At 43.0% G+C, this 20,229-nt stretch overlaps 1 protein-coding gene across 1 annotated transcript in view; it reads left to right on the top strand.

The window, feature by feature from the left end:
* Positions 1 to 20,229, top strand: part of grin2da (glutamate receptor, ionotropic, N-methyl D-aspartate 2D, a) — a 237,271-nt gene that overhangs the window by 127,632 nt on the left and 89,410 nt on the right. Inside the window, exons 6-7 of the mRNA XM_079522009.1 lie at positions 282 to 396; positions 18,480 to 18,685. Coding sequence (XP_079378135.1) covers positions 282 to 396; positions 18,480 to 18,685 — 321 coding nt within the window. The remainder of the gene's footprint in view (positions 1 to 281; positions 397 to 18,479; positions 18,686 to 20,229) is intronic.

The raw sequence follows: 20,229 nt of genomic DNA, 5'->3' as shown, positions 1-20,229 counted from the left end.
GCTATAATGTGCGCTGTGCGTGCATGCATAAGTGTGCTTGCGTGCACGCTGTATCTTTCAGTTTGTTTGTGTGTGTGGTGCGTGCGTGTAGAATCACACTTTGTGTTCCTGTGTGTGTTTTGAACAGTTGCAGGAGGACATCTCATGCTCATGGAGACTTATACAGTACACACAGTCAGTTGTAGAAACGAGGAGCATCGCTTAAAAATATACCGTTTATACAGTGTAAATTAGGTAAATTATATATTAACCATGTACTGTTGTATTATCTTCTTTCCCAGGTATTTTACGAACATATCCATCGGTGGGCGGGACTATTCCTTCAACAGTGACGGCTACTTGTCCAATCCCCTGCTGGACGTCATCTCCTACACCAATGGGAAAGGCTGGGAGGAGGTGAGTGACACAGCTGTACATAACAAACATTTACTCGAGTACTGTTCTTAAGTACAGTTTTGAGTGTTTACTTTACTTGAGTAGTAAAGTACAAACTAGGCTTTCATTCGAACAAAATAATATAACGATAGTATTTACTGAAGTACAAATTTGTCTGAGCAACTTTAGCATGCACAGCTGAATAATATTTGCCCAGGAGGAGTGCACAGGTATCTATAGCCTAGCCCTACTTTGACTCTAGTACTGTGGTTGAGTAGCTGTGTGCAGCACTGAACCTGACACTAATTATATTAGCGAGGTGGCTAAACCCGGTTAACCGCAATTTCACACCCCATCAAACATGCTAACTCATCGCCTCTCCGTTGCCCTGACCCAATCCCCCACTGGGTTTCTCTCTCTCTCTCTCTCTCTCTGCATTGATTACTGCATGTTTTTTGTAATGGTACCTACATGACATGGGGAGAACATGCAAACTCCACACAGAAAGCCCCCCCCCCCCTCCTCTCTCTCTCTCTGAGGTACAGTAACCTTGGATTTAAAGTCTGCTCTCAGAAAGGCTCATTCCTCATCACTCTTGTGACCTCAGTCGAGCAAATAAACCTTAAATAAGCCTTAATCGCATTTAGGCGACCTTTGTCACAACTCAAAATGTCTGTCCCTGGCCCGGCGCCTTAAGGCCTCCCATGTTTCCAAGCGGTGGGATATAAATGAATGCTCTTGCCAACAATGTGTGTCCGAATGCAGTAAAATATGATGAGGGTCATAAGAAATTAAGGAACTGTAAAGATGTCATACATTATTCTTTATTAGGATCCCCATCCACAAGTGGTTCCTCGATAGTCTTCCTGGGCTCCACAACTAGCAGATACTGCAGCGCTGTGTAATATTACAACATGAATTTGTATGCAGATATGCCAAAACTTGTCATCAACTGTCACGCTAATGAAGAAGCAACGGTTGATTTTGTATGTGCCGTGTGCAAAATCAAGGGAGTGAGATAGATTTGTAACTCAAATTCATTTACTTTTGGAGGTTCTTGACATGAACATTTTTGAGAACCACTGATATAGCATCATATTATATAAACATAAACATATTATATATAACATTGTGACAGTGTGACCCCACCCTGCCACTGTTCATGTTTTGCTCATTACATGCCTTTCAGTAGCGCTCACTGGTTAGGTAGGGCAGGGGTTCTCAACCCGTGGGTCGCGACCCCTCGGGGGGTCGCCAAATTATTTTAGGGGGTCCCCAAATTATTAAAAAAAAAATATATATATATATTATTATATTATTTTTATTTCTTTTTCACGATTTTTCAAAAATAGCAGACCTACAAGCTCGTAGCGCGCCACTCGGTGGCGCGCTATGAGCTTGTAGATCTGCTATTTTTAAATAGCTAAATTATAACAATGCTTAAAACACCAAAAGGGGTTCCCGCCCAAAATGGTTTAAGGTTATTGTAGCAGTCAATTTATATTGGGGGTCGGGAGGGGGCGGGGCGGGGGTCCCGAGACGTTGCCAAAGCATTTTCGGGGGTCCCCGGCCAAAAACGTTGAGAACCCCTGAGGTAGGGTATGGACAAACGAAACAACAAACAAATACCCATCAGCTCTCGGTATCTCTGTTCAGCTATCAAACATGTTCATAAACATATACAGTATGATTTTCAGAAAACTGTCAGTCATGTTTAGATATTCCTCAATTGCCAGCTCATCTGCAATCTTCCTTCATCAGCCTTGAACCTTTTAAGAAAATTAACAGCTGCTCTCAATGCAAATCAAGACTTGGATGGCCTAATTTTAATAGTCTTAATTATACATTACAAGACGTGAATAATTTATTTAAATTAGGTGGCAGTTTTCTGCCAAACTTGCGTTGTCAACAACATCTCCCTGAACCATGTGGTGGTTCTTCTTCTTCTTCTTCTTCTTCTTCTTCTTCTTCTAACTGAAGTAAAAGTATCACTACCTCAATGTAGAAATACTCTGTTACAAGTAAAAGTCTGGAATTCAAAATGTACTTGAGTAGTACAAAGGTATGCCTATTGTGTCCCTAAATGTACTCGAAATGACTCATTATGCAGAATGTTTCATTCTAGATCTACATGATCTACAAGCACACAATGCTTCGCATAGCAACACATTGTGAGCTTGTACCGTTTGTACTCAAAAGCTGATACACAGACAGACTTTTGAAAGGAACATTGTTTGTTTGTCTGTTTTCATGGCAACTGCTTAAAACAATATTCAGTATCATTTCTGGAGAGCTCTGACTGATTTCATCATTCTTGCAAGTCTATAAGTTTTTTTTGCACGACACATATTTGTTTTCTTTTTGTTTCGTTTTTTTCACTCAAGAAGTACTGCATTTGTCAGTCAGGAGACGTTCTCAATGTTTAATGCTGCATGGTGTAAGTGGCAGGAAACTATATCTGCCTCATCTTCAGGGAGCGTTGGGTTTGGCTTCCTATCGTCTCTTGATGCTCATCTCCCCTATATGCTCTTTCAAGGCTTTTCCACTGGATAATAGAGCAGGGTATTGTAGGGAGATTGGCAAACATAGTTCAATCCATTAAGCCCCAAAGCCGATTCTAAAAACAGATGTATCTAAAAAATATATATAAAATAAACTACCATAGTAAAAAGACTAAAATCTCTCAAAATGTCTACAATTGTTTTGAAAAGAGCAGATCAAATAGCATAGGCCTACTGCGAGCTTCTAGATTCACTATTTCCGAGAAGCCGAAAAATAGGACTTAAGAAGGTTGTCGATTTGTATGAATAATCGAGTGTAACTAAATTGTCAAGTATTTTTTGTGAAGTGAAGCACAATATTTGGCTCTTGAGTATAATGTATAAAAAAAGGCAATACTCAAGTTAAACAAGCCCTCACTGTCATGGTCAACAGACCATTTGGCGTTTGGCGTTTTTGGACTTTACTGCATGGGTGCCTTTGAAAGGTTTGTATTTTTGGACTTTGTTTTTGCCTTTGTTTTTGAAGAGTTTCATTTTTTGGCATTCCTGATTTTTCTCTGCTTGCAACTACTGCTAACTTTTGTAAGTCTGACCTTGTTTAATTTAATAAATCAATTAATTTGAACCTTCCTGCTCCCTGCCTCTGCATTTGGGTTCAGTCATTCTGCTAACGTGACACTCACGTGACATTGGATGTATTCAGGAAGGATGAAGATCACATGGACGTGGTGATGTTCAGTTGAATTTCCCCAGACCTCACTATAGGGCAGGGGTTCTCAACGTTTTTGGCCGGGGACCCCCGGAAATGCTTTGGCAATGTCTCGGGACCCCCGCCCCGCCCCCTCCCGACCCCCAATATAAATTGACTGCTACAATAACCTTAAACCATTTTGGGCGGGAACCCCTTTTGGTGTTTTAAGCATTGTTATAATTTAGCTATTGAAAAATAGCAGATCTACAAGCTCATAGCGCGCCACCGAGTGGCGCGCTACGAGCTTGTAGGTCTGCTATTTTTGAAAAATCGTGAAAAAAAAAAATAATAATCACGACTCGAGTAAAAACCTAATTTTCTTTTCTTACATTAAAAATAAATACAAATAAATAAATTGTATACATTTTAAAAAACAAACAAATCTAAGAAAATCCATGAACAAAAATAATAATGTGGTGAAAATAGCTGATCTACAAGCTCACATTGTGGTGCAAAGCAACGCGTTGTTTGCTTTGGGTCCGGGCAAACATTTAATCTCTCTTTTGAGTGTCAACCTGAAGAGTTTGTGAACCACTGCTATAGGGTGCTTTGTGTCAAGTTCAAGTTTTATTTGTCTACAGTATAGGGAATACAGCAGCATTGGAAATAGCCACGCTTTTATAGCCTTCTTCAAACTCCCATCTTTGCTTCCAATCGGGCTTCAGGCCCTACATTGTTTTTAAAAGGTCTTGGAAAAATGAGAGCTGCACAAGATCTAATGTCTTACCTTTACTTAAAAAGCTGTGTTGCAAACATTGAAGTTGGCAAATCCTCTCTTTCTTTGCATGTCCACGACTCCTTCAGTGTTTTGAAGCTTGTTTCAATGCCATTGTTTGCACAGTTCAAATCCATGCACGCTCCATATTGTGTATCTATGTGTATAAGTCTTTTCCATCTTGGTGTCTCACTTTGATACATGTACTTGTATGTGCTTCTAAGTCTGTCTGTCTACAGTATGTGTATTCCTGAAAAGTAACCATTTTGGACATACAAGGTTTCCACCTGACAGTGACAATATGCACACGTTTAGGCTGCGCACATCCATACTGTACATTGTTCGGGCCATGTACAGTAGTGTCCTTAAGACCTTTTTAGGTCTTGCACCTCCGTTTGTGGAACAGTCTTGGACCAATCTCCCAGTACCAGGTCACTGAGATCTGACAATCAGCTCTTACATGAGGATTCCACAGTCATCTCCCACCAGGTCACTCAGATCTGACAGTCAGCTCTTACATGAGGATTCCACGGTCTAGCACAGGAAGCACGGGTGACTGTGCCTTTGCTGTGTTGGCACCAAAGATGTGGAGCGAACTCCCTTTGAGGATCAAAGCTGCTCCCACCCTATGAACTTTTAAAAACACTAAGTTAGTGTTGTATAAATAGTCTGTATGAAAACAAGTTCAAATTTTGTCCTTTCTGAAAAAGGCATAGCCTATAAACACTGAATTTTTAAAAGCGGTGCCTCTCTATTCCAAAACTATGGATGTGCCGTTATTGAAATGTTGGCCCATATCCCAACACAAACAGCCCAACATAAACAGTTGACCCTTTGAAAGATTCCCCAGAAAACACTGATTGAATCTGCAGCCTTCAATATCACAAAAGGCTTTTTCAGCTTCACATTCAAACATAATGATTATATAAAAAAGGGCTAAAACCTTTTGATTTCGGCTTGCTACCAATATTGCATTTTAAGGCCAACATTGTCCAATATCAGAAGCAGAATCAGAAGCCTTTATTGCCATACATGTAAAACATTTTAGGAATTTGTTTTGGTGAACAGCAGAGTACAGTTACAAATGCAGTTACCACAGCTGCCATGGACGGCGCTATATTGGATTGGGCGAGAAGGCAGGGAAAAAACACGAGGGAAGGAGAGAGAGAAAATGTGACCGCCTTCTTTCAAGAGCAAGACAGGGTGGCGATATGATGACCGATTGATTGTCCGTCCCTAGTTAGAATATGGATTTTGGTTTGGAAGTGGTTTCTGCCCGACAGCATCGAAATGCTGAAGAGGCGTCTGTTCAGCATGTGTTACACACTCCTTGTTGATTCCGTCGACTAAAACTATGATGAAAAATGTTTGTTGAATTTCGTCAACAAATATAAAGACTAAAAGGTAAATTGTTAGGGAGGGACTACAGTGGAGAAGACATCCAGTACAACTAAAAGACAAGTCAGTTTGGTTGCGCTTGGGGGTTGCACTCTGAAAATAACAGATCTACAAGCTCACAACGCGTCACAGAGGGACACGTTGTGAGCTTGTAGATCTGCTATTTCAGCATGCAATGTTCATTTTTCCATGACGACACGATCAAGGACTAAATCAGCTGTAGATTTAGTCGGCTAAAATCGATGATATTTAGTCGACTAAAACTAGACTAAAACTAAAACCTTCCAGATGACTAAAATATGACTAAAAATGTTATTCAAAAGACTTTGACTTAAAGTAAAAAACAAAATTGCTGTCAATATCAACACTGCTGTCATGGGAGAAAAGAAGAGACTGCAGACTCATTGGTGTAGCAGAGAAAGAACGTACATCCTCACACAGCCGTCCTCGTGCCAGCTGGGGGTGATGGGGTTGGCATTGACAGGAACCGCAGAGCACATGGGGGAATTGGCAACGACAAAATTAGGAATGAAAAAATTAAATAAAATTAGACTTTTCCTGGCACGGTGAGACACCCAACCTAAAAATGAATCACCACGCGCACGCACGCACGCACGCACGCACGCACGCACGCACGCACGCACGCACGCACGCACGCACACAGTCACCGCACTGAGTCACTGGTTGGCCTTGAACCCAGGACTTGTTGCTCCCACACAGCTATTTCAGTGTCAACGTCACTGTGTTTCAAAAGCAGTTCACCAACTCACAGCATGACCTTTGCATAAGCTTTCCTCCACTGAGCTCAACACTTCCTCAGGGCTTCAGAGTGCTACTGAGAGAAGCCTTCTGTCTCTACATGAGCCAGCTGGATGGATGGATGACACTGTCTCTATGGGTCGGTTGCACACTTAACCTCTTAAAGGAGAATTCCCGACTAGCCGCTTTCTTGTGTGTGTACGGTTGTAATGCACGTAACTCGAGAACCATTTGTCCGACCAACTTCAAATTTAAAGGACCTATAACATAAAATTCAACTTTTTCAATTTCTTTTGTGTTTCTGGGGCTCCCATATGTGTTTTCTATCCCCACAAATAACCAATGTTGAACAATCAGGCTTTCATATCATATGGGTGCTTTAATGGAAATTGCTCTCAGGAACAGCTCAACTGATTTTGTCCTCATCGTGATGTCATCAATGCCACCCTACTTTGTATAATTCCTCCTCTTCTTCAGTCTTCAGTTCCAAATTTGCATTTCCACTTTGTTTACACTGTCTGCCATTGTTGATTGTCCAAGCTGGCATGGAATGGAAACAAGCCTGGTTTTATCTAGCATCAGTATTATACTGACTCAAATATTAAATAATCTGCATATCAGCACCCCCACCACCTCAGGACATTGTGGTATTGCAGCTAAAACTGCTTTCAAAGTCCAGAAAGAAATGACTGCCATTAGAAATAAGTTTGAGGGACATAGACAATATGATATTAAATATTAAAAACAGTTTTAAAATGCATGTTATTTCTGCTTTAACACATTCGTTGGCGTTCCACACCACCACAGGGAGTGCAGTGCCCGGCCTTGAGTCAGTGGCATACACTGTTGTCCAGAAACACCACAAAAGGCTGGTCAGGCTCTGCCAGTGGACCTAATGAAGCCGAGTCCCCTCACCTGCCAATTGATTACTTAACCAGTCCACTTCTCACACTCAGTTTGCACTCTTCAGACACAGGCAGACAGACAGATACAGAGATCTCCATGTGGGACACAGACAGACAGTTCAAATGGGTGCTATGACAACGGGTATTGCATACTACAGAGATCTATATACAGTATGGGCACAAAAGGGACACAGACAGATAGTTAACTCCCACATTGACACAGTGACAAAAGACAGGAACAAATGCTGACGTCTTTTATAATGCGTAATTTGAAATATTGATTATGAATACTTTGCCACTAATTATTAAGCTAAAAGCAGCATATGAGCAGCAGGGTTCTAGATCCCATCTTGCACCGTGGAACCTGGAGTTCTAATCTCCTGTCCTGGCCCCATAGCCACACTGAAATTCTCATTTGTCTGAAGCCCAGCTATTTCCCAGGAGTGTAAAATTGCCAAATTGAAGTCCATTGAACTGAATCATGGAGTGTGTTTGCTGATCGCTGCTGAACAAGGCTGTCTGAACAAGCTGTGGGTGCTCAGCTGGAGCCAGAGGTGGAAGAGGAACTCAGGTTGTTTTAACCACTTACTCCATCCATATTCTGTGAGGAACATCAGCCAAAAATAGCCGATCTACAAGCTCACAGCGCTTCGTAACGCAATGTAAGGTGAGCTTGTAGACCGGTGTACTGGCCTATTAACATAATATATGCGGGGTTCGAGATTTCTCGTATATAGAGCTTAAACCCGCCTCTGCCAAAACGAAGATTCTAATATTTGTTGATTTTAAATGATGTATTAACCAAAAATGATAATATTTAACGGGTGGTCGCTTCTCCTCTTTTCTTCCCCTCCTTTCTGTAAACTCGTTAATTGGGGCTATGCACGTGACATCGTACCCGGAAGTTATGCTGGAACGCCTACTGATAGTCGGGGAGCCACAGGCCCAAAAGCTCAAGGAATAGAGATTAACCTGTGATGTCATGACATACTTTTTATTTGTTTTTTCTATTCACTTGGTCATTAAGGTCCACAGAATGAGAGGTCTGCTCTGCCGGAAACACCACAAAAAAGTTATGGCCATTTTTGTATACCACACCATAGACAACCAATATAAGGCAACATTTTCCAATTTTCATTGGAATTTTCATTTTCATTTTTTTCTTTAAGTAGCATGTGCCAGAAACAGAAAAGATCTATCTGATTGTATTAAATGACGTTAAACTCACCAACATTGCAAGTGTACGGAAAGCTTGAACTATCCTCTCTCTATCTGTAAAGTTTTTGTTTCATAAAAATTCTAATGCAGGAGATTCTAATGCAGGAAAACAAGGTCAGGTATTGGTTGGTATGGGTTGCACAGTATTTTAACAGCTTTCATCCATGGTTGTCCCTATTTTGGCCATGTTATTATAGGTGAAAATCTTCAAAGATGTTCTACAACTTATATCCTTTTCCTCTTAAAAAAGCAGGTCTACAAGCTCACAATGTGTTGGGTCACGCCGTGTTGTAGAAATGAGACGTAGCTTGCGAAGTTAGTTCATTCAGACAACCTCAAGGGGGTTCATGCCATGCTCAAGGCGCATACTATACTCAAGGGGTTAACATGCTGCATTACTATGTGGGTGTACAGTGTGTGCAGTCCCTCACGTCATTCGCCGATGCGGCAGTCAGCTGTCCAATTGGGCGGGCTACTTAAGCTCACCAGTCTGCATGCTCTTCCTGCCTTCCTCTGCATATGGTCCCCGGTTGTATGCAATGTTTTTTGTTCCTCGTGGTTGTTGCTGCTGCTATTGCTGTCCGTGTGTGCAGCTACTTCTGCTTAAATTATGCTTCTCAGCTACTGTCCTTGCTGTGATAAGGGCCTGCAGGTTGTATGCAAATATTGAGTTTGATATGATTCTGCTAATGCTGCTGAGTTCTACTATGTGGCTTCAACAAGCTTCATAATAGCCCGTTTTGGTAATTAAGCCGGATGCGCAGTCAGTGCTGCAGCTTCTATTGTAACATGGTATGTGTTCTATAGCCAAGTTCTCATTTTGCTAATGTTTTGCCAAGTCAGCCCAGGTGCAGTGTTTCTCCCATTCAGTGATGGGTCCTCAACTCATGTGCAGTGGTTGCCACGTCCGCTTTTATAAGCAATGTTGGGCTTGTTTTCTGTAGTCAATTGTTCGGTTCTGGTGTCATTTTTGTCTTACCTGCTGTCCTAATAAAATATTGGCACTCTGGCTATTGGCGTGTGCGGCCACCTTCTTGTTTTTTCAAGATTTCCTCTACGGTTCTGGTGTTCTGTCATGGATCCAAATGACCTTGTCCAATGAACTGTATTGTTTCAAAGTCGTCGTAGTCAGTAGGGTATATATTGTAAGTTAAGTTGTCACGTGGCGAGTCCTAGTCGGGTACAGGATGGTTCTACACCTGGTTGCTTTCTTTCTCAAGATCTGGCAACTCAGCTGCCTGTTTGTCTCCTAGCAGTTTCATTCATTTTGGAGCAAGACTTCAGTCACACTCTGCTTACCAAAGTATTCCTTAAATCACTTTCTATATGTGCTTTGGAAAGTGTTGTCTGTGAGGTAACTACCTTAATTGCAATCTTGATATAGGTTGGTGCTTTTGTAGCCATGTGGTGTTGAGGTTTCCTCATTGCCATGAGGGTTTGTTCATGCTAAACTAATGCTAAAGCTAGCACCCTTTTGCCTGTGATTTATTATGCTTCAGTTTTATGCCTGGTTAACACTAATACATTTATGCAGCTCTAGAAGAGCTTTCTGACTGTCAAGTCATATGTGGCATAGTTATTAATCTTAAAGTTATTCCATGTTTCCAATTCATAAGGACAGTATCATATGTTATGGTTAATTCATCTCAATCCATTTCAGTTATGTGCAGCGTCATTCTAAAGTAGGTTAAAATTGCAAATTGCATTTGCAGTAATGTCATGTCAAGTGACATAGCCTACTGTCTACTGCTGTAGATCTGTAGATTTGTTTCTAGCTGTTTATTTCCGGACGTATTTCTCAATGGGCATCATTTAATTAGTGCTTTCTTTTCGTTGTATCATGTCTCAGCTTCACTATCCGGGTTGAGCTGTCTTGGAGAAGAGTTAAAAGCCTTAACAGACTGCTGCCTCCGTCCGCCTCTTCAAGCATATCTAGCTGTCGGTCTAGTCACTCCAGTGTATACCCCCCTCACTCGATTTGAGGTCAGAAGTTCAGATCAATATATATATATATATATATATATATATATATATATATATATAGCGTCTTGTCACCGTGTGTCCCATTGCCCATTTGTCACCTTTAATGTTTCAGATTCATACTGTATGTTCTGTTGATCAGTCCTTGAGTAGGACTAGGTAATGGCAGTTGCTTTGTGGGACTGAAGATGTTTCAAAAGGTGGTAGGCTAGCAGCTTGCGTATTGCTTCATTTCTGCACAACTAACATCCACTGCCAGGAGCTCTAAAGTGAAACTCCTAAGCATTAATTCATCACTTATCCGTGAGGGGACCTGGGATGAAGGAAGGCAGCCATAGACGTATGTCTATGTTCGCAGCAAGCTTGGCTTCCGTGTCGCAGTGCTTGTGCGACCTATAGCGTGTGAAAACGTGTACGTCACCAAGAGGGGGTGGCGTCTGAAAAGCTTGGGACGGCCCTCTCGTGGGCATTAAATTCTAGCCCACATCACTCAGAATAGAGTGACGGTGGTATGTATTTGTAAATATTAAGCTCGTTCTTGGCGACAACATAGTGAACCAACACCACGTCGGGCCCAAATACATTACAAGGACAAGTTAAATGTTGTGAACAAACACGGCTGTGCTTAGATACTTTGTTGAACATTATGTCTCTGCGCCCATGCGCCGATCCAAGCCATTCTACGTCTTTTGTAAACTCGTCAATCTGGGTTCCTTGATGCTGTCTCCATGCTGGAAAGCTGAACATCTAATTCCGTTTTCTGGCTCATTTCCTCGACGTGACCTGCTGTGGCACTTATTTACTGAGCAAGTCTGCACCATTGTGAGGTCAGTTTTGTTTTTGTTTTTCTCAATGCAAACAAGCCAGCAAGTATGGCGGCCGCTACCATGTGACACATGTGTCGATGCCCCCTCCAGGAGATTTTGGTACACCCTATTGGTTGTGTTTTCCCCGGTGCAGCCGGGAAATGTAGTCTGCCAGTTTGTATTCAGACCAGTAATCGATTTGATGTCGCTCAGTACCACTATAGTATTGAGTAACAGCATTAGGCAAATATCACAGTGATGACGTTTAATGTCTATTTAATTCCGCAGTGGATATATCATAAGTTTGGGTTAGTTGCAACTTGCATAGGAGGCTTTGCTTGTTTCTCCAGTTTCAATTGAAACGGGCCTCCACCCTCAGGGGGCCTCCGAGCGCTGGCTGACTGTCGGGTGTCCCCCACCACCCTTGGCCTCTCGCTCACTCGCTCACTCATATCTTGTTGTTAATCTACTTAACGTTGCAGTTAGTAGGGATGGGACCGATTGTCTTCGTGGCCGCTTGGTAGCTACTTGGTAGCTACTATCAGGTGAAATCTGTTGTAAGCCTTCATTTTCTGGTATCAGCTCAGGGGCCTCGCTGCTAGTCGAGTCCGCCCAGGGTCTGGGAGGTTGTGGCTCGATCACCGGCTGGGTCATACCAAAGACTCCGGGAAAATGGGAACCCAGTGCTTCCTCCGATCCTCGGCACTCTGCATCAATGGTCGGACTGGAGTAAGTCCCTGCGTCATTCCAGTGTCACGTCCAGGGGCTGTACGTGTACATCAATCCGCCTCACACTTCTGAATCAAGAGTTGGGCTCCTGCCCCGGGCCTCATGACTCTGCAAGGCTGTTTTTCTGCTCCTCTTAGTTATTGCTTCAAATGGCATTGGATGGCAATCTAAATGAATGCAGTATAAGTTCATAGGTAATGGCATCGATGTCGTCAATTATCTGTCATCGCTTCCTCATAGAAGCTGTTTAGTGTCATGTTAAATAAATTAATACATGTATTAACAATATTAATTATTATAATAAAAATCACACCTGTGTGAACTGAGTGGTGCAAGGTCTTATATAGTCTGATCAGCTATGTCAGTGACGTCACACACTAACCATAGTAACCATGCTCACCTTTGCACGGACACGTAGGTATACAGGTACACAATACAGACAAGCTGGTTGTTGGAGTGGTTTGCACCACTCAAAAAAAAAATAAGTGGCTATACAGGACAGGCATATATCTTGCTTTCTCTCAAAGCAGATCATGTTTTATCTATTATCTGTGGCTCATTTGTTCAACAGGTTCATGACCCTCAGATATTCTCTTGGTCCTAAGCTTTCTTTCAGCACAAGTCTCAGACGTCCTAAGGTCGCTCAGTCAGGAGATTCACCAATGCTTCTTCAGCTGGTGTTGGTCGGTTGGGGTTTCTTCGAAAGTGATGGTTCTAGTATCTTGCAAAGAAGTAAGTCCATCACCATCACCCTGACCCTGCAGCGCTGTTGATTCTGCAGCATGATTATAGATTGCTCGTATGGAACATGGTAGTGTATCTCATCCCAGTTCTGGACGAGGGTGGTCTTGAACAGTTCTCGGGTCTGCATGACATGAAGCTATTTTAACTTCTTTAAGCTCATATTCAATTGCTCAAAGGCCTCATGAAGAGCATATGCCGCTCATGTAAGTTAATTCATTAGGGGCATCTATCACGTGGGTGTCTAAATAGACTAGGATTAAGATCTAAGGCTTTTCTCTTTAAATATCGGTTTCTCTCTCTTTAAACGGCTTATCGGGCTCGTGTGGTGTGGGAAGTCTCTTCTGCTGATCTTGACCCTCAGCATGATCTCTGTTTCCGATCCGTGCTTAGGATCCCCTATTCACACTTTTAATCATTCAGCCAGGATGAAGTATAAGTAACTCTGTCTCTGCTTGTGTCTTTTAGTTCTGCATTGGGCAACCTGCTTTGGCTGCGTTCTGGACTCCGTAAGGTGGCGCGAGCCCTGCCTAAGCCAGGGCTATCGGTCTTCTCAGCTCATGCCTCGCTACTCCTGATTCTACTGCCACGCTGATGCGCCAGTTGCCAACCAAAACTCAGGCCATGGTCCTCAGCTGCCCATGAATCATTATGTGCATCTAATCAGAAGAGCTTCAGTTGTTTATTCAGGATGTAATGAATGCAAGTGCTGTATCCGATCAGGAATGGTAATCTTATTACCTTGCATATACGGTGGTCGCTGGGTGGAATGCTTACAGGTCGTTATCTCAAGCTTAAATGGCTATAGTAGCATACCGGTTCTCATCTCAAGCTTATGTTCATAGCGGCTCTGAAACAGCGGGCCGGTGGCGTTCCTCTTGCTGACAGAGGGCCGGTGGCGTTCCTCTTGCTGACAGAGGGCTGGTGGCGTTCCTCTTGCTGAGGACGTCGGCGTAACGGTGAATGGTTGCACTACACGCGTGTAGTGCAACAGCAGCAGCAGCAGCAGCAGCAGCAGCAGCAGCAGCAGCAGCAGCAGCGTAGAATATTCCTCTATAGTGGCAATAGAGGAATGGCCTATCGGCGAGCGCAGCCAAGCAGGCCTTTTTCAGCTTAAGCTTAAGGTTAGTATGCCCCAGCCGATCCCAGATGGTTGTCTCTCATGCTGGGAGAAGAAAAAAAAAAAAAAGGGGTATCGGCCGGGGCCCCACACATTATTTTTTCTCAAGAGGTAAGCCTCACGGCTCGGCGTGCAGTCATGGCTACACATAGCTCACGTAAAAGTTAAAATATCCGTGCAAAATCCAGAAATGCATAGCTTGCATTTCGTCACTATTCTCAGTGGGACATCTGCACGGATGTGTATCGGTTGAGTATTCCCGTAGGGCGTTCCGGTTCTGCTTTGTTGGGGGGGTTAGCATATCCGGCAGGTTCCAGAAATGCATATTTGCATTTCGTCACTGTGTATCCATAGTGGGTCACCTGCCCGGATCAACGGTGAGAGTTCACCGAAAGTATGTGTGTTGGGGGGGTTATTGTATATCTATCTCCCTGCTCTTTATATTCTGTGTTATTGCTTAACCATGCCGAGCAGGGAGAAATCCAGCAGAGCCGAACGCCAAATCCAATATCATATGCACACTTGTTACTCATTCTGCAATAAATATTGGTTTAACTATTCGTGAGTTGTCTGACTGAAATGAGACGTAGCTTGCGAAGTTAGTTCATTCAGACAACCTCAAGGGGGTTCATGCCATGCTCAAGGCGCATACTATACTCAAGGGGTTAACATGCTGCATTACTATGTGGGTGTACAGTGTGTGCAGTCCCTCACGTCATTCGCCGATGCGGCAGTCAGCTGTCCAATTGGGCGGGCTACTTAAGCTCACCAGTCTGCATGCTCTTCCTGCCTTCCTCTGCATATGGTCCCTGGTTGTATGCGATGTTTTTTCCCACCTCCTCCCCAGCACCACCACGGCTCTGCTATTTATGTTCCCCATGGGGGGTTATTGTATATCTATCTCCCTGCTCTTTATATTCTGTGTTATTGCTTAACCATGCCGAGCAGGGAGAAATCCAGCAGAGCCGAACGCCAAATCCAATATCATATGCACACTTGTTACTCATTCTGCAATAAATATTGGTTTAACTATTCGTGAGTTGTCTGACTGAACTACTATAAATAAAGTAAATGAAGAGAAGATTAACCAGGGGTCATCAATATGCCCTTACACGGACAAATGTGACCAGATTTTACTGAGAGCCTGCCATCGCGCAACCTCCAGCTTTTCACCTTTTCTTTTTTTTAAGAAAAACGTAATTCTTTTTTTATCCAAAATTACTTAATAGCACAGGCAGACTCTTCACATACTTAACTAGATTATGTCTGAAATAAGTGTCAGAGCTGAAATCGACATGTAAATATGAAATAAATGCTTAACTCTATCTCTACCGCTAGCTGTTAGCATGAACCCCAGTTCCCAGTGCCAGCATACGCGTTCACTTTAAAAGACGGAGTTTGATAGATTTTGTCTTCACACACCATTATGTTCTTATTTTGATCATGAGACCCATGACACATTAGGAGTCCACTAGGACAGCTTTTCTCAAAATGCATCTTGAGAGTGTACAAATGGAACCAAATGGACCCTGTACACTCTCAGAGTTACAGACATGTAATGGTCATTTAAGGCTAGATCTTTGTGTTTGTCTACTCATTTTGTATGTCCATGGCAAAAATGTAATTTCGACAAAAATGTCCACCACAAGCCAGCATGGCGATGACCCCTGAGAGTCACTAATAATTCAACCTAGTTATCTCCTGTCGTTCTTTTTTCTCCGCTGCGAAGGGCTAATTCAAAATTGTTTTAATCCATTTTAAAATGCAATTAATCAGCATACTATATTGAAATAATGTGCTTCTTGCCAGACTGGAGAGAAGGCACTGATCATCACTTTGCACAAAATGTGACCCAGCACAGTTTTAAATGGGTAAAAAAAAGAACAGAAAGAAAGAACAAGATAATCAGCTGAACACTGATTAAAATGACATTACCTAAACGTAAAGAAAATGTCAAACAATATGCAGTAAAATATAAGTATAAGTATACACTGTAAGGCTTAATTTGTCTAAAAGTTTGGTTGTGATTAGTCTGTTACAAGTTTACTTGTATTTTCACTATTTTGAAAGTTTGATTACATTTTCAGATTCTCTTCTCAACCTGCAGACTCCCAGCATTCTTTGCAATTTTATTTTTGTCTCCAGTGAGACGTGTTTAGTTTTGTCTCAGAGAGGGGCAGTGGGAGGTTCATTCCCCTTCAGCAATATTGTGCTCTGCTGAAATGGTGTCTCAATATAAGTATAAACAGAGACAATAAACAGTAGTATTTGATCCTAGGCTGAGATGGTGCGAGCGAGGCGGTGGCTTTTTAGCCTGCAGAGTGCAGACCCAAAATGCAAATCTTTAATGTTTTAAAATAACTTGAACTTTGGGTCACTTCCCTCTCAGACTACTGTCCAGTACTGAACTCAGACTGGACATTGTTCAGTACTGTTCCAAACAAACGGCAACCTTCCCTGTGTTTCTTCACTGGTCCGATCCAGAAGAGCGCAGTTTGCCGGCCACTGCTACAGAGCTGACAATGAGGTTATATAATCTTCCCTTCTTCTCTGGAGTCCTGCCTCAGGGTGGACCAGAGGTAGAAAGCTGTCGTTCCATGATGTCATCGCTAGGGACACATGCTTCAGTAGGCATGAGGAACTGGGGGTGGCAATGAAGGACCGGTGCTTCAGTAGGCAGGAACTGGGGGTGGCAATGAAGGACCGGGAAGTCTGGCGTAGCATTGTGGAATCCATGATCTCGACCGCGGTCGAAAAATGATGATGATGATGATGTTCCAAACATTAGAGGCAATGTGTTCCCAGCATGGCTGCAACCTTAAATGCTCTGGGCCTATAACCTCAACATGTTCCATGGCTGCAACCCTAACTGCTTGGGGATTATAGCCTCAAAACACTCATGTGTTATTGCCAGTGGTGGACAGTAAAGAATTAATGAATATTTATTTGTTTTTGTCGCATTCCTAAGCCAATAATTTGATGACCAGCAGACACAGAGTCTCCTTTGTGTCTCCATAGGGAACCACTGCTGGTAATATTTTGGGTGAACTATCCCTTTAACAATAATTTAACTCTTGAAAAACAAACCAAATGAACCCATAAGGGTCAATTTGGTTACCAACTCTACATCATTTAGCTGGGGACCACCTGGAACCCCCTCAAGGACCACTGGTGTTCCCCGGACCACTGCTTTAACCCATTAAGACCTGAGGCCCATACGAATGTCTTCTAAATCAGCAGTTCTCAAACCTTGTCTATAGGACCTATTGGATGAAATACAGTGAGCATGAGGCTGGGAGAGAGAAAAGGGGTGATGGAAAGAGTGAAAAAGAACAAAGACAGATGCAGAGATTAAGTGAGGTAATGATGAGACAGAGATTTGTGGCCTTGGACTTGCTGGCTGGTGTGTTCTGCCAAGTGCACACATTTCAATTTGGATGCTTGTGTTAATGTGGTCGTCAACAGATGACTAATGAGTGATAACGATGCAGATGGAGTGGGTGGGTGTGTTCGTGCAAGTGTGAGTGTGTGTGTGTGTGGAGACTGTATATGTGCTCTTGCGCTTGTTAAGGGCCAAATGCCCTCGCGGGAAATGACGCAAGATTAAGGAAAGTCCTGCAAAGTGATGATATTTCGGCACTACTGGCACTTATTTTTAACATATTTTTTGTGATCTCACTTCTGTGTTTGTGTCCCAAGGTCATTATTGTCAGTGCAATGAATCCCCCCCACCATCAATTCCCCTTTTATCTCCCAGTCTAATCACTATTATGCCAATTCCCACAGATCCTCCTCCTTGTCACGTGATCCTCTACAGCAGTGGTTTTCAGGTCACCCCTGGAAATAAAATTTTCATCCAAGGCACCGCTGAACTTTACATTAATGTCATTACGATAAAGATGTAAATCTTTCCCCCTAAGAAACTGTATGTATCACGAGGAAAGCTTAATAGTAACGACAGACTGAAAATACTTACTTGACATTTTCATACTTGACATTTAAGCAGTTGAGAATTACAGTCTAAGTCCATAATTTATTCTGACCCCTCCCCGAAAAGGCCTATCTGTCCTGAAGCGTAATCCATCATTTATACATTATGGATAATTACTATGGACTTAGACTGTTATTCGTCTCAACTGCACTTAGCCACTTGAACCTAAGCATCCCTATTCTGGGGGGAACATTCAAAAATATCTGAGATGTAGTGGAGTAGAAGTAAACGTGTGATGCGTTGTGAGCTTGTAGATCGGCTATTTTTGTCGATGATCTTTGTTTTTTTTAGCCGCCTCACTGAATGTGTGTGTGTGTGTGTGTGTGTGTGTGTGTGTGTGTGTGTGTGTGTGTGTGTGTGTGTGTGTGTGTGTGTGTGTGTGTGTGTGTGTGTGTGTGTGTGTGTGTGTGTGTGTGTGTGTGTGTGTGTGTGTGTGTGTGCGCGCGCACATGTGTGTGTGTGTGTGTGTGTGTGTGCGGCTACTCTCCAGGTGGGCTGGTGGGAGAACGGCCAGCTGCGGCTGCGCTACCACCCCTGGTCTCGCTACGGCTCCTTCCTGAAGCCCCTGGACGACACGCAGCACCTCAGGGTGGTCACGCTGGAGGAGAGGCCCTTTGTCATCGTGGAGCCGGCGGATCCTGGCACCAGCTCCTGCATACGGGACTCTGTGCCCTGCCGCATGCCCGTCAACACCAGGTACACATACGGGACTCCGTGCCCTGCCGCATGCCCGTCAACACCAGGTACACAACACTGCCCGCAATGCTCCGTGGCCCCTTTTCCACCAAAATAACTTTGGTTCTAGAACTGGTTCCGTTCTAGATTCTTGGAACCTTGGTGCTTTCACGGAACCGGCGGCCATTATTTGGTTCCAGTTCCGAACCAACTTTTCGGGTTCAGAACCAATTCATTTTCAGTGGAGACACTCTGAACTGGTTCAATATTTGGCGTGAAAAACGAACCAAACCGGTTCAACCCGGTGGAAAAGGCGCCATTCCGACTTCTTGGGATGGATATCCCGAAGAAGTCAAACGGTGACTGGAAGAAGGGGGTACCCTTCCAGTCAAACACCGCACTCCAGGAACGGTGCAGAAATGTGGAAGTGCAGTTCTCAAACCCAAGACGTAAAGAGGGAGATGGGTCTGAAGAAATAAAAATTAAAACGAAAGCCACAAGAGGCGAGCCGTCGCGGCATTGCGAAGGCCGCTTGAGCCGACTCAGTGCCATTCGAGTTATGCCCCGATAGGAACAGAATTGCAAATCATCGTCGCCCAAAAGGAAGGAAGGAAGGAAGGAAGGAAGGAAATATGTTGAGAAGTGGGGTGAACTGAATGCCTCATGTTACTATTCCGTACAAAAGAAAATATCGCACACAATAATATGTTGTGTACATCTAATATATGGCAGAAATGTACAATGCAAACCACTGGATAGATACTGAAGACAACAGAGACTTAGGGCATGAGACACACCTGAGGATTCACTTGAATTTAAACCCCATTGAAACACTTTTGGTATTCTTGGTACCATATGGGTGATTACCTACGCAGGTTTATTTCAGTCAGACACTTTGATCAAGATAAGCGATTTATTGCAGTGATATCGCATTACATTTGGCAGCGGGACTCCGCTCCTGTGATATAGATTTTATCTGTGCAGGCATAGCGCATAATCTGAGATCACAAGCACCCCTGAATCAGAGCCTTATTAGATACAGAGTTGTTACATGGGCATAACATTGAACCCTTCAAGGGCATTACTTAAAATACACAGATAGCATCATACAATCCACAGGAATCCATACATTAACATATTGACATATAGTGAACTGAAGAACTAATTGCCACAAGGACTAAGCTGGGGAGGTATAGTAGTGGAGGAAGAAGTACTCACATGTTTTACTTGAGTAAAAGTATCAATACCACAATCTAGAAATGCAGTTACAAGTCCAATTTCAGTATTTAGAATTTAATTGAGTAAAAGTACAAAAGTATTGGCATCAAAATATGCGTGTAGGCGAACGGCAGGCAACATTTTCACTTCTGTTTAATTTCCGGTTGTATCCGTTGCTTGCAACCTAGAACCATCAAAAAGTTGGCGAAGAGCGCTATATCTATATTAAACCACTGAGCAGACAACATGATGGAGATCTCCGTCATCATCGGTGAAGCATTGTATTAGACTTGACGTAGATCTCCGTCAACGGCAGAGAATATACTACGCTTAGCGCCATTGGCGGA

The sequence above is a fragment of the Electrona antarctica genome (genome assembly GCF_951216825.1).
Source record: "Electrona antarctica genome assembly, chromosome: 15".
Taxonomy (NCBI): Eukaryota; Metazoa; Chordata; class Actinopteri; order Myctophiformes; family Myctophidae; genus Electrona; species Electrona antarctica.
The sequence above is the reverse complement of the archived record's forward strand: the minus strand, read 5'-3'. Positions and strand labels throughout refer to the sequence as shown.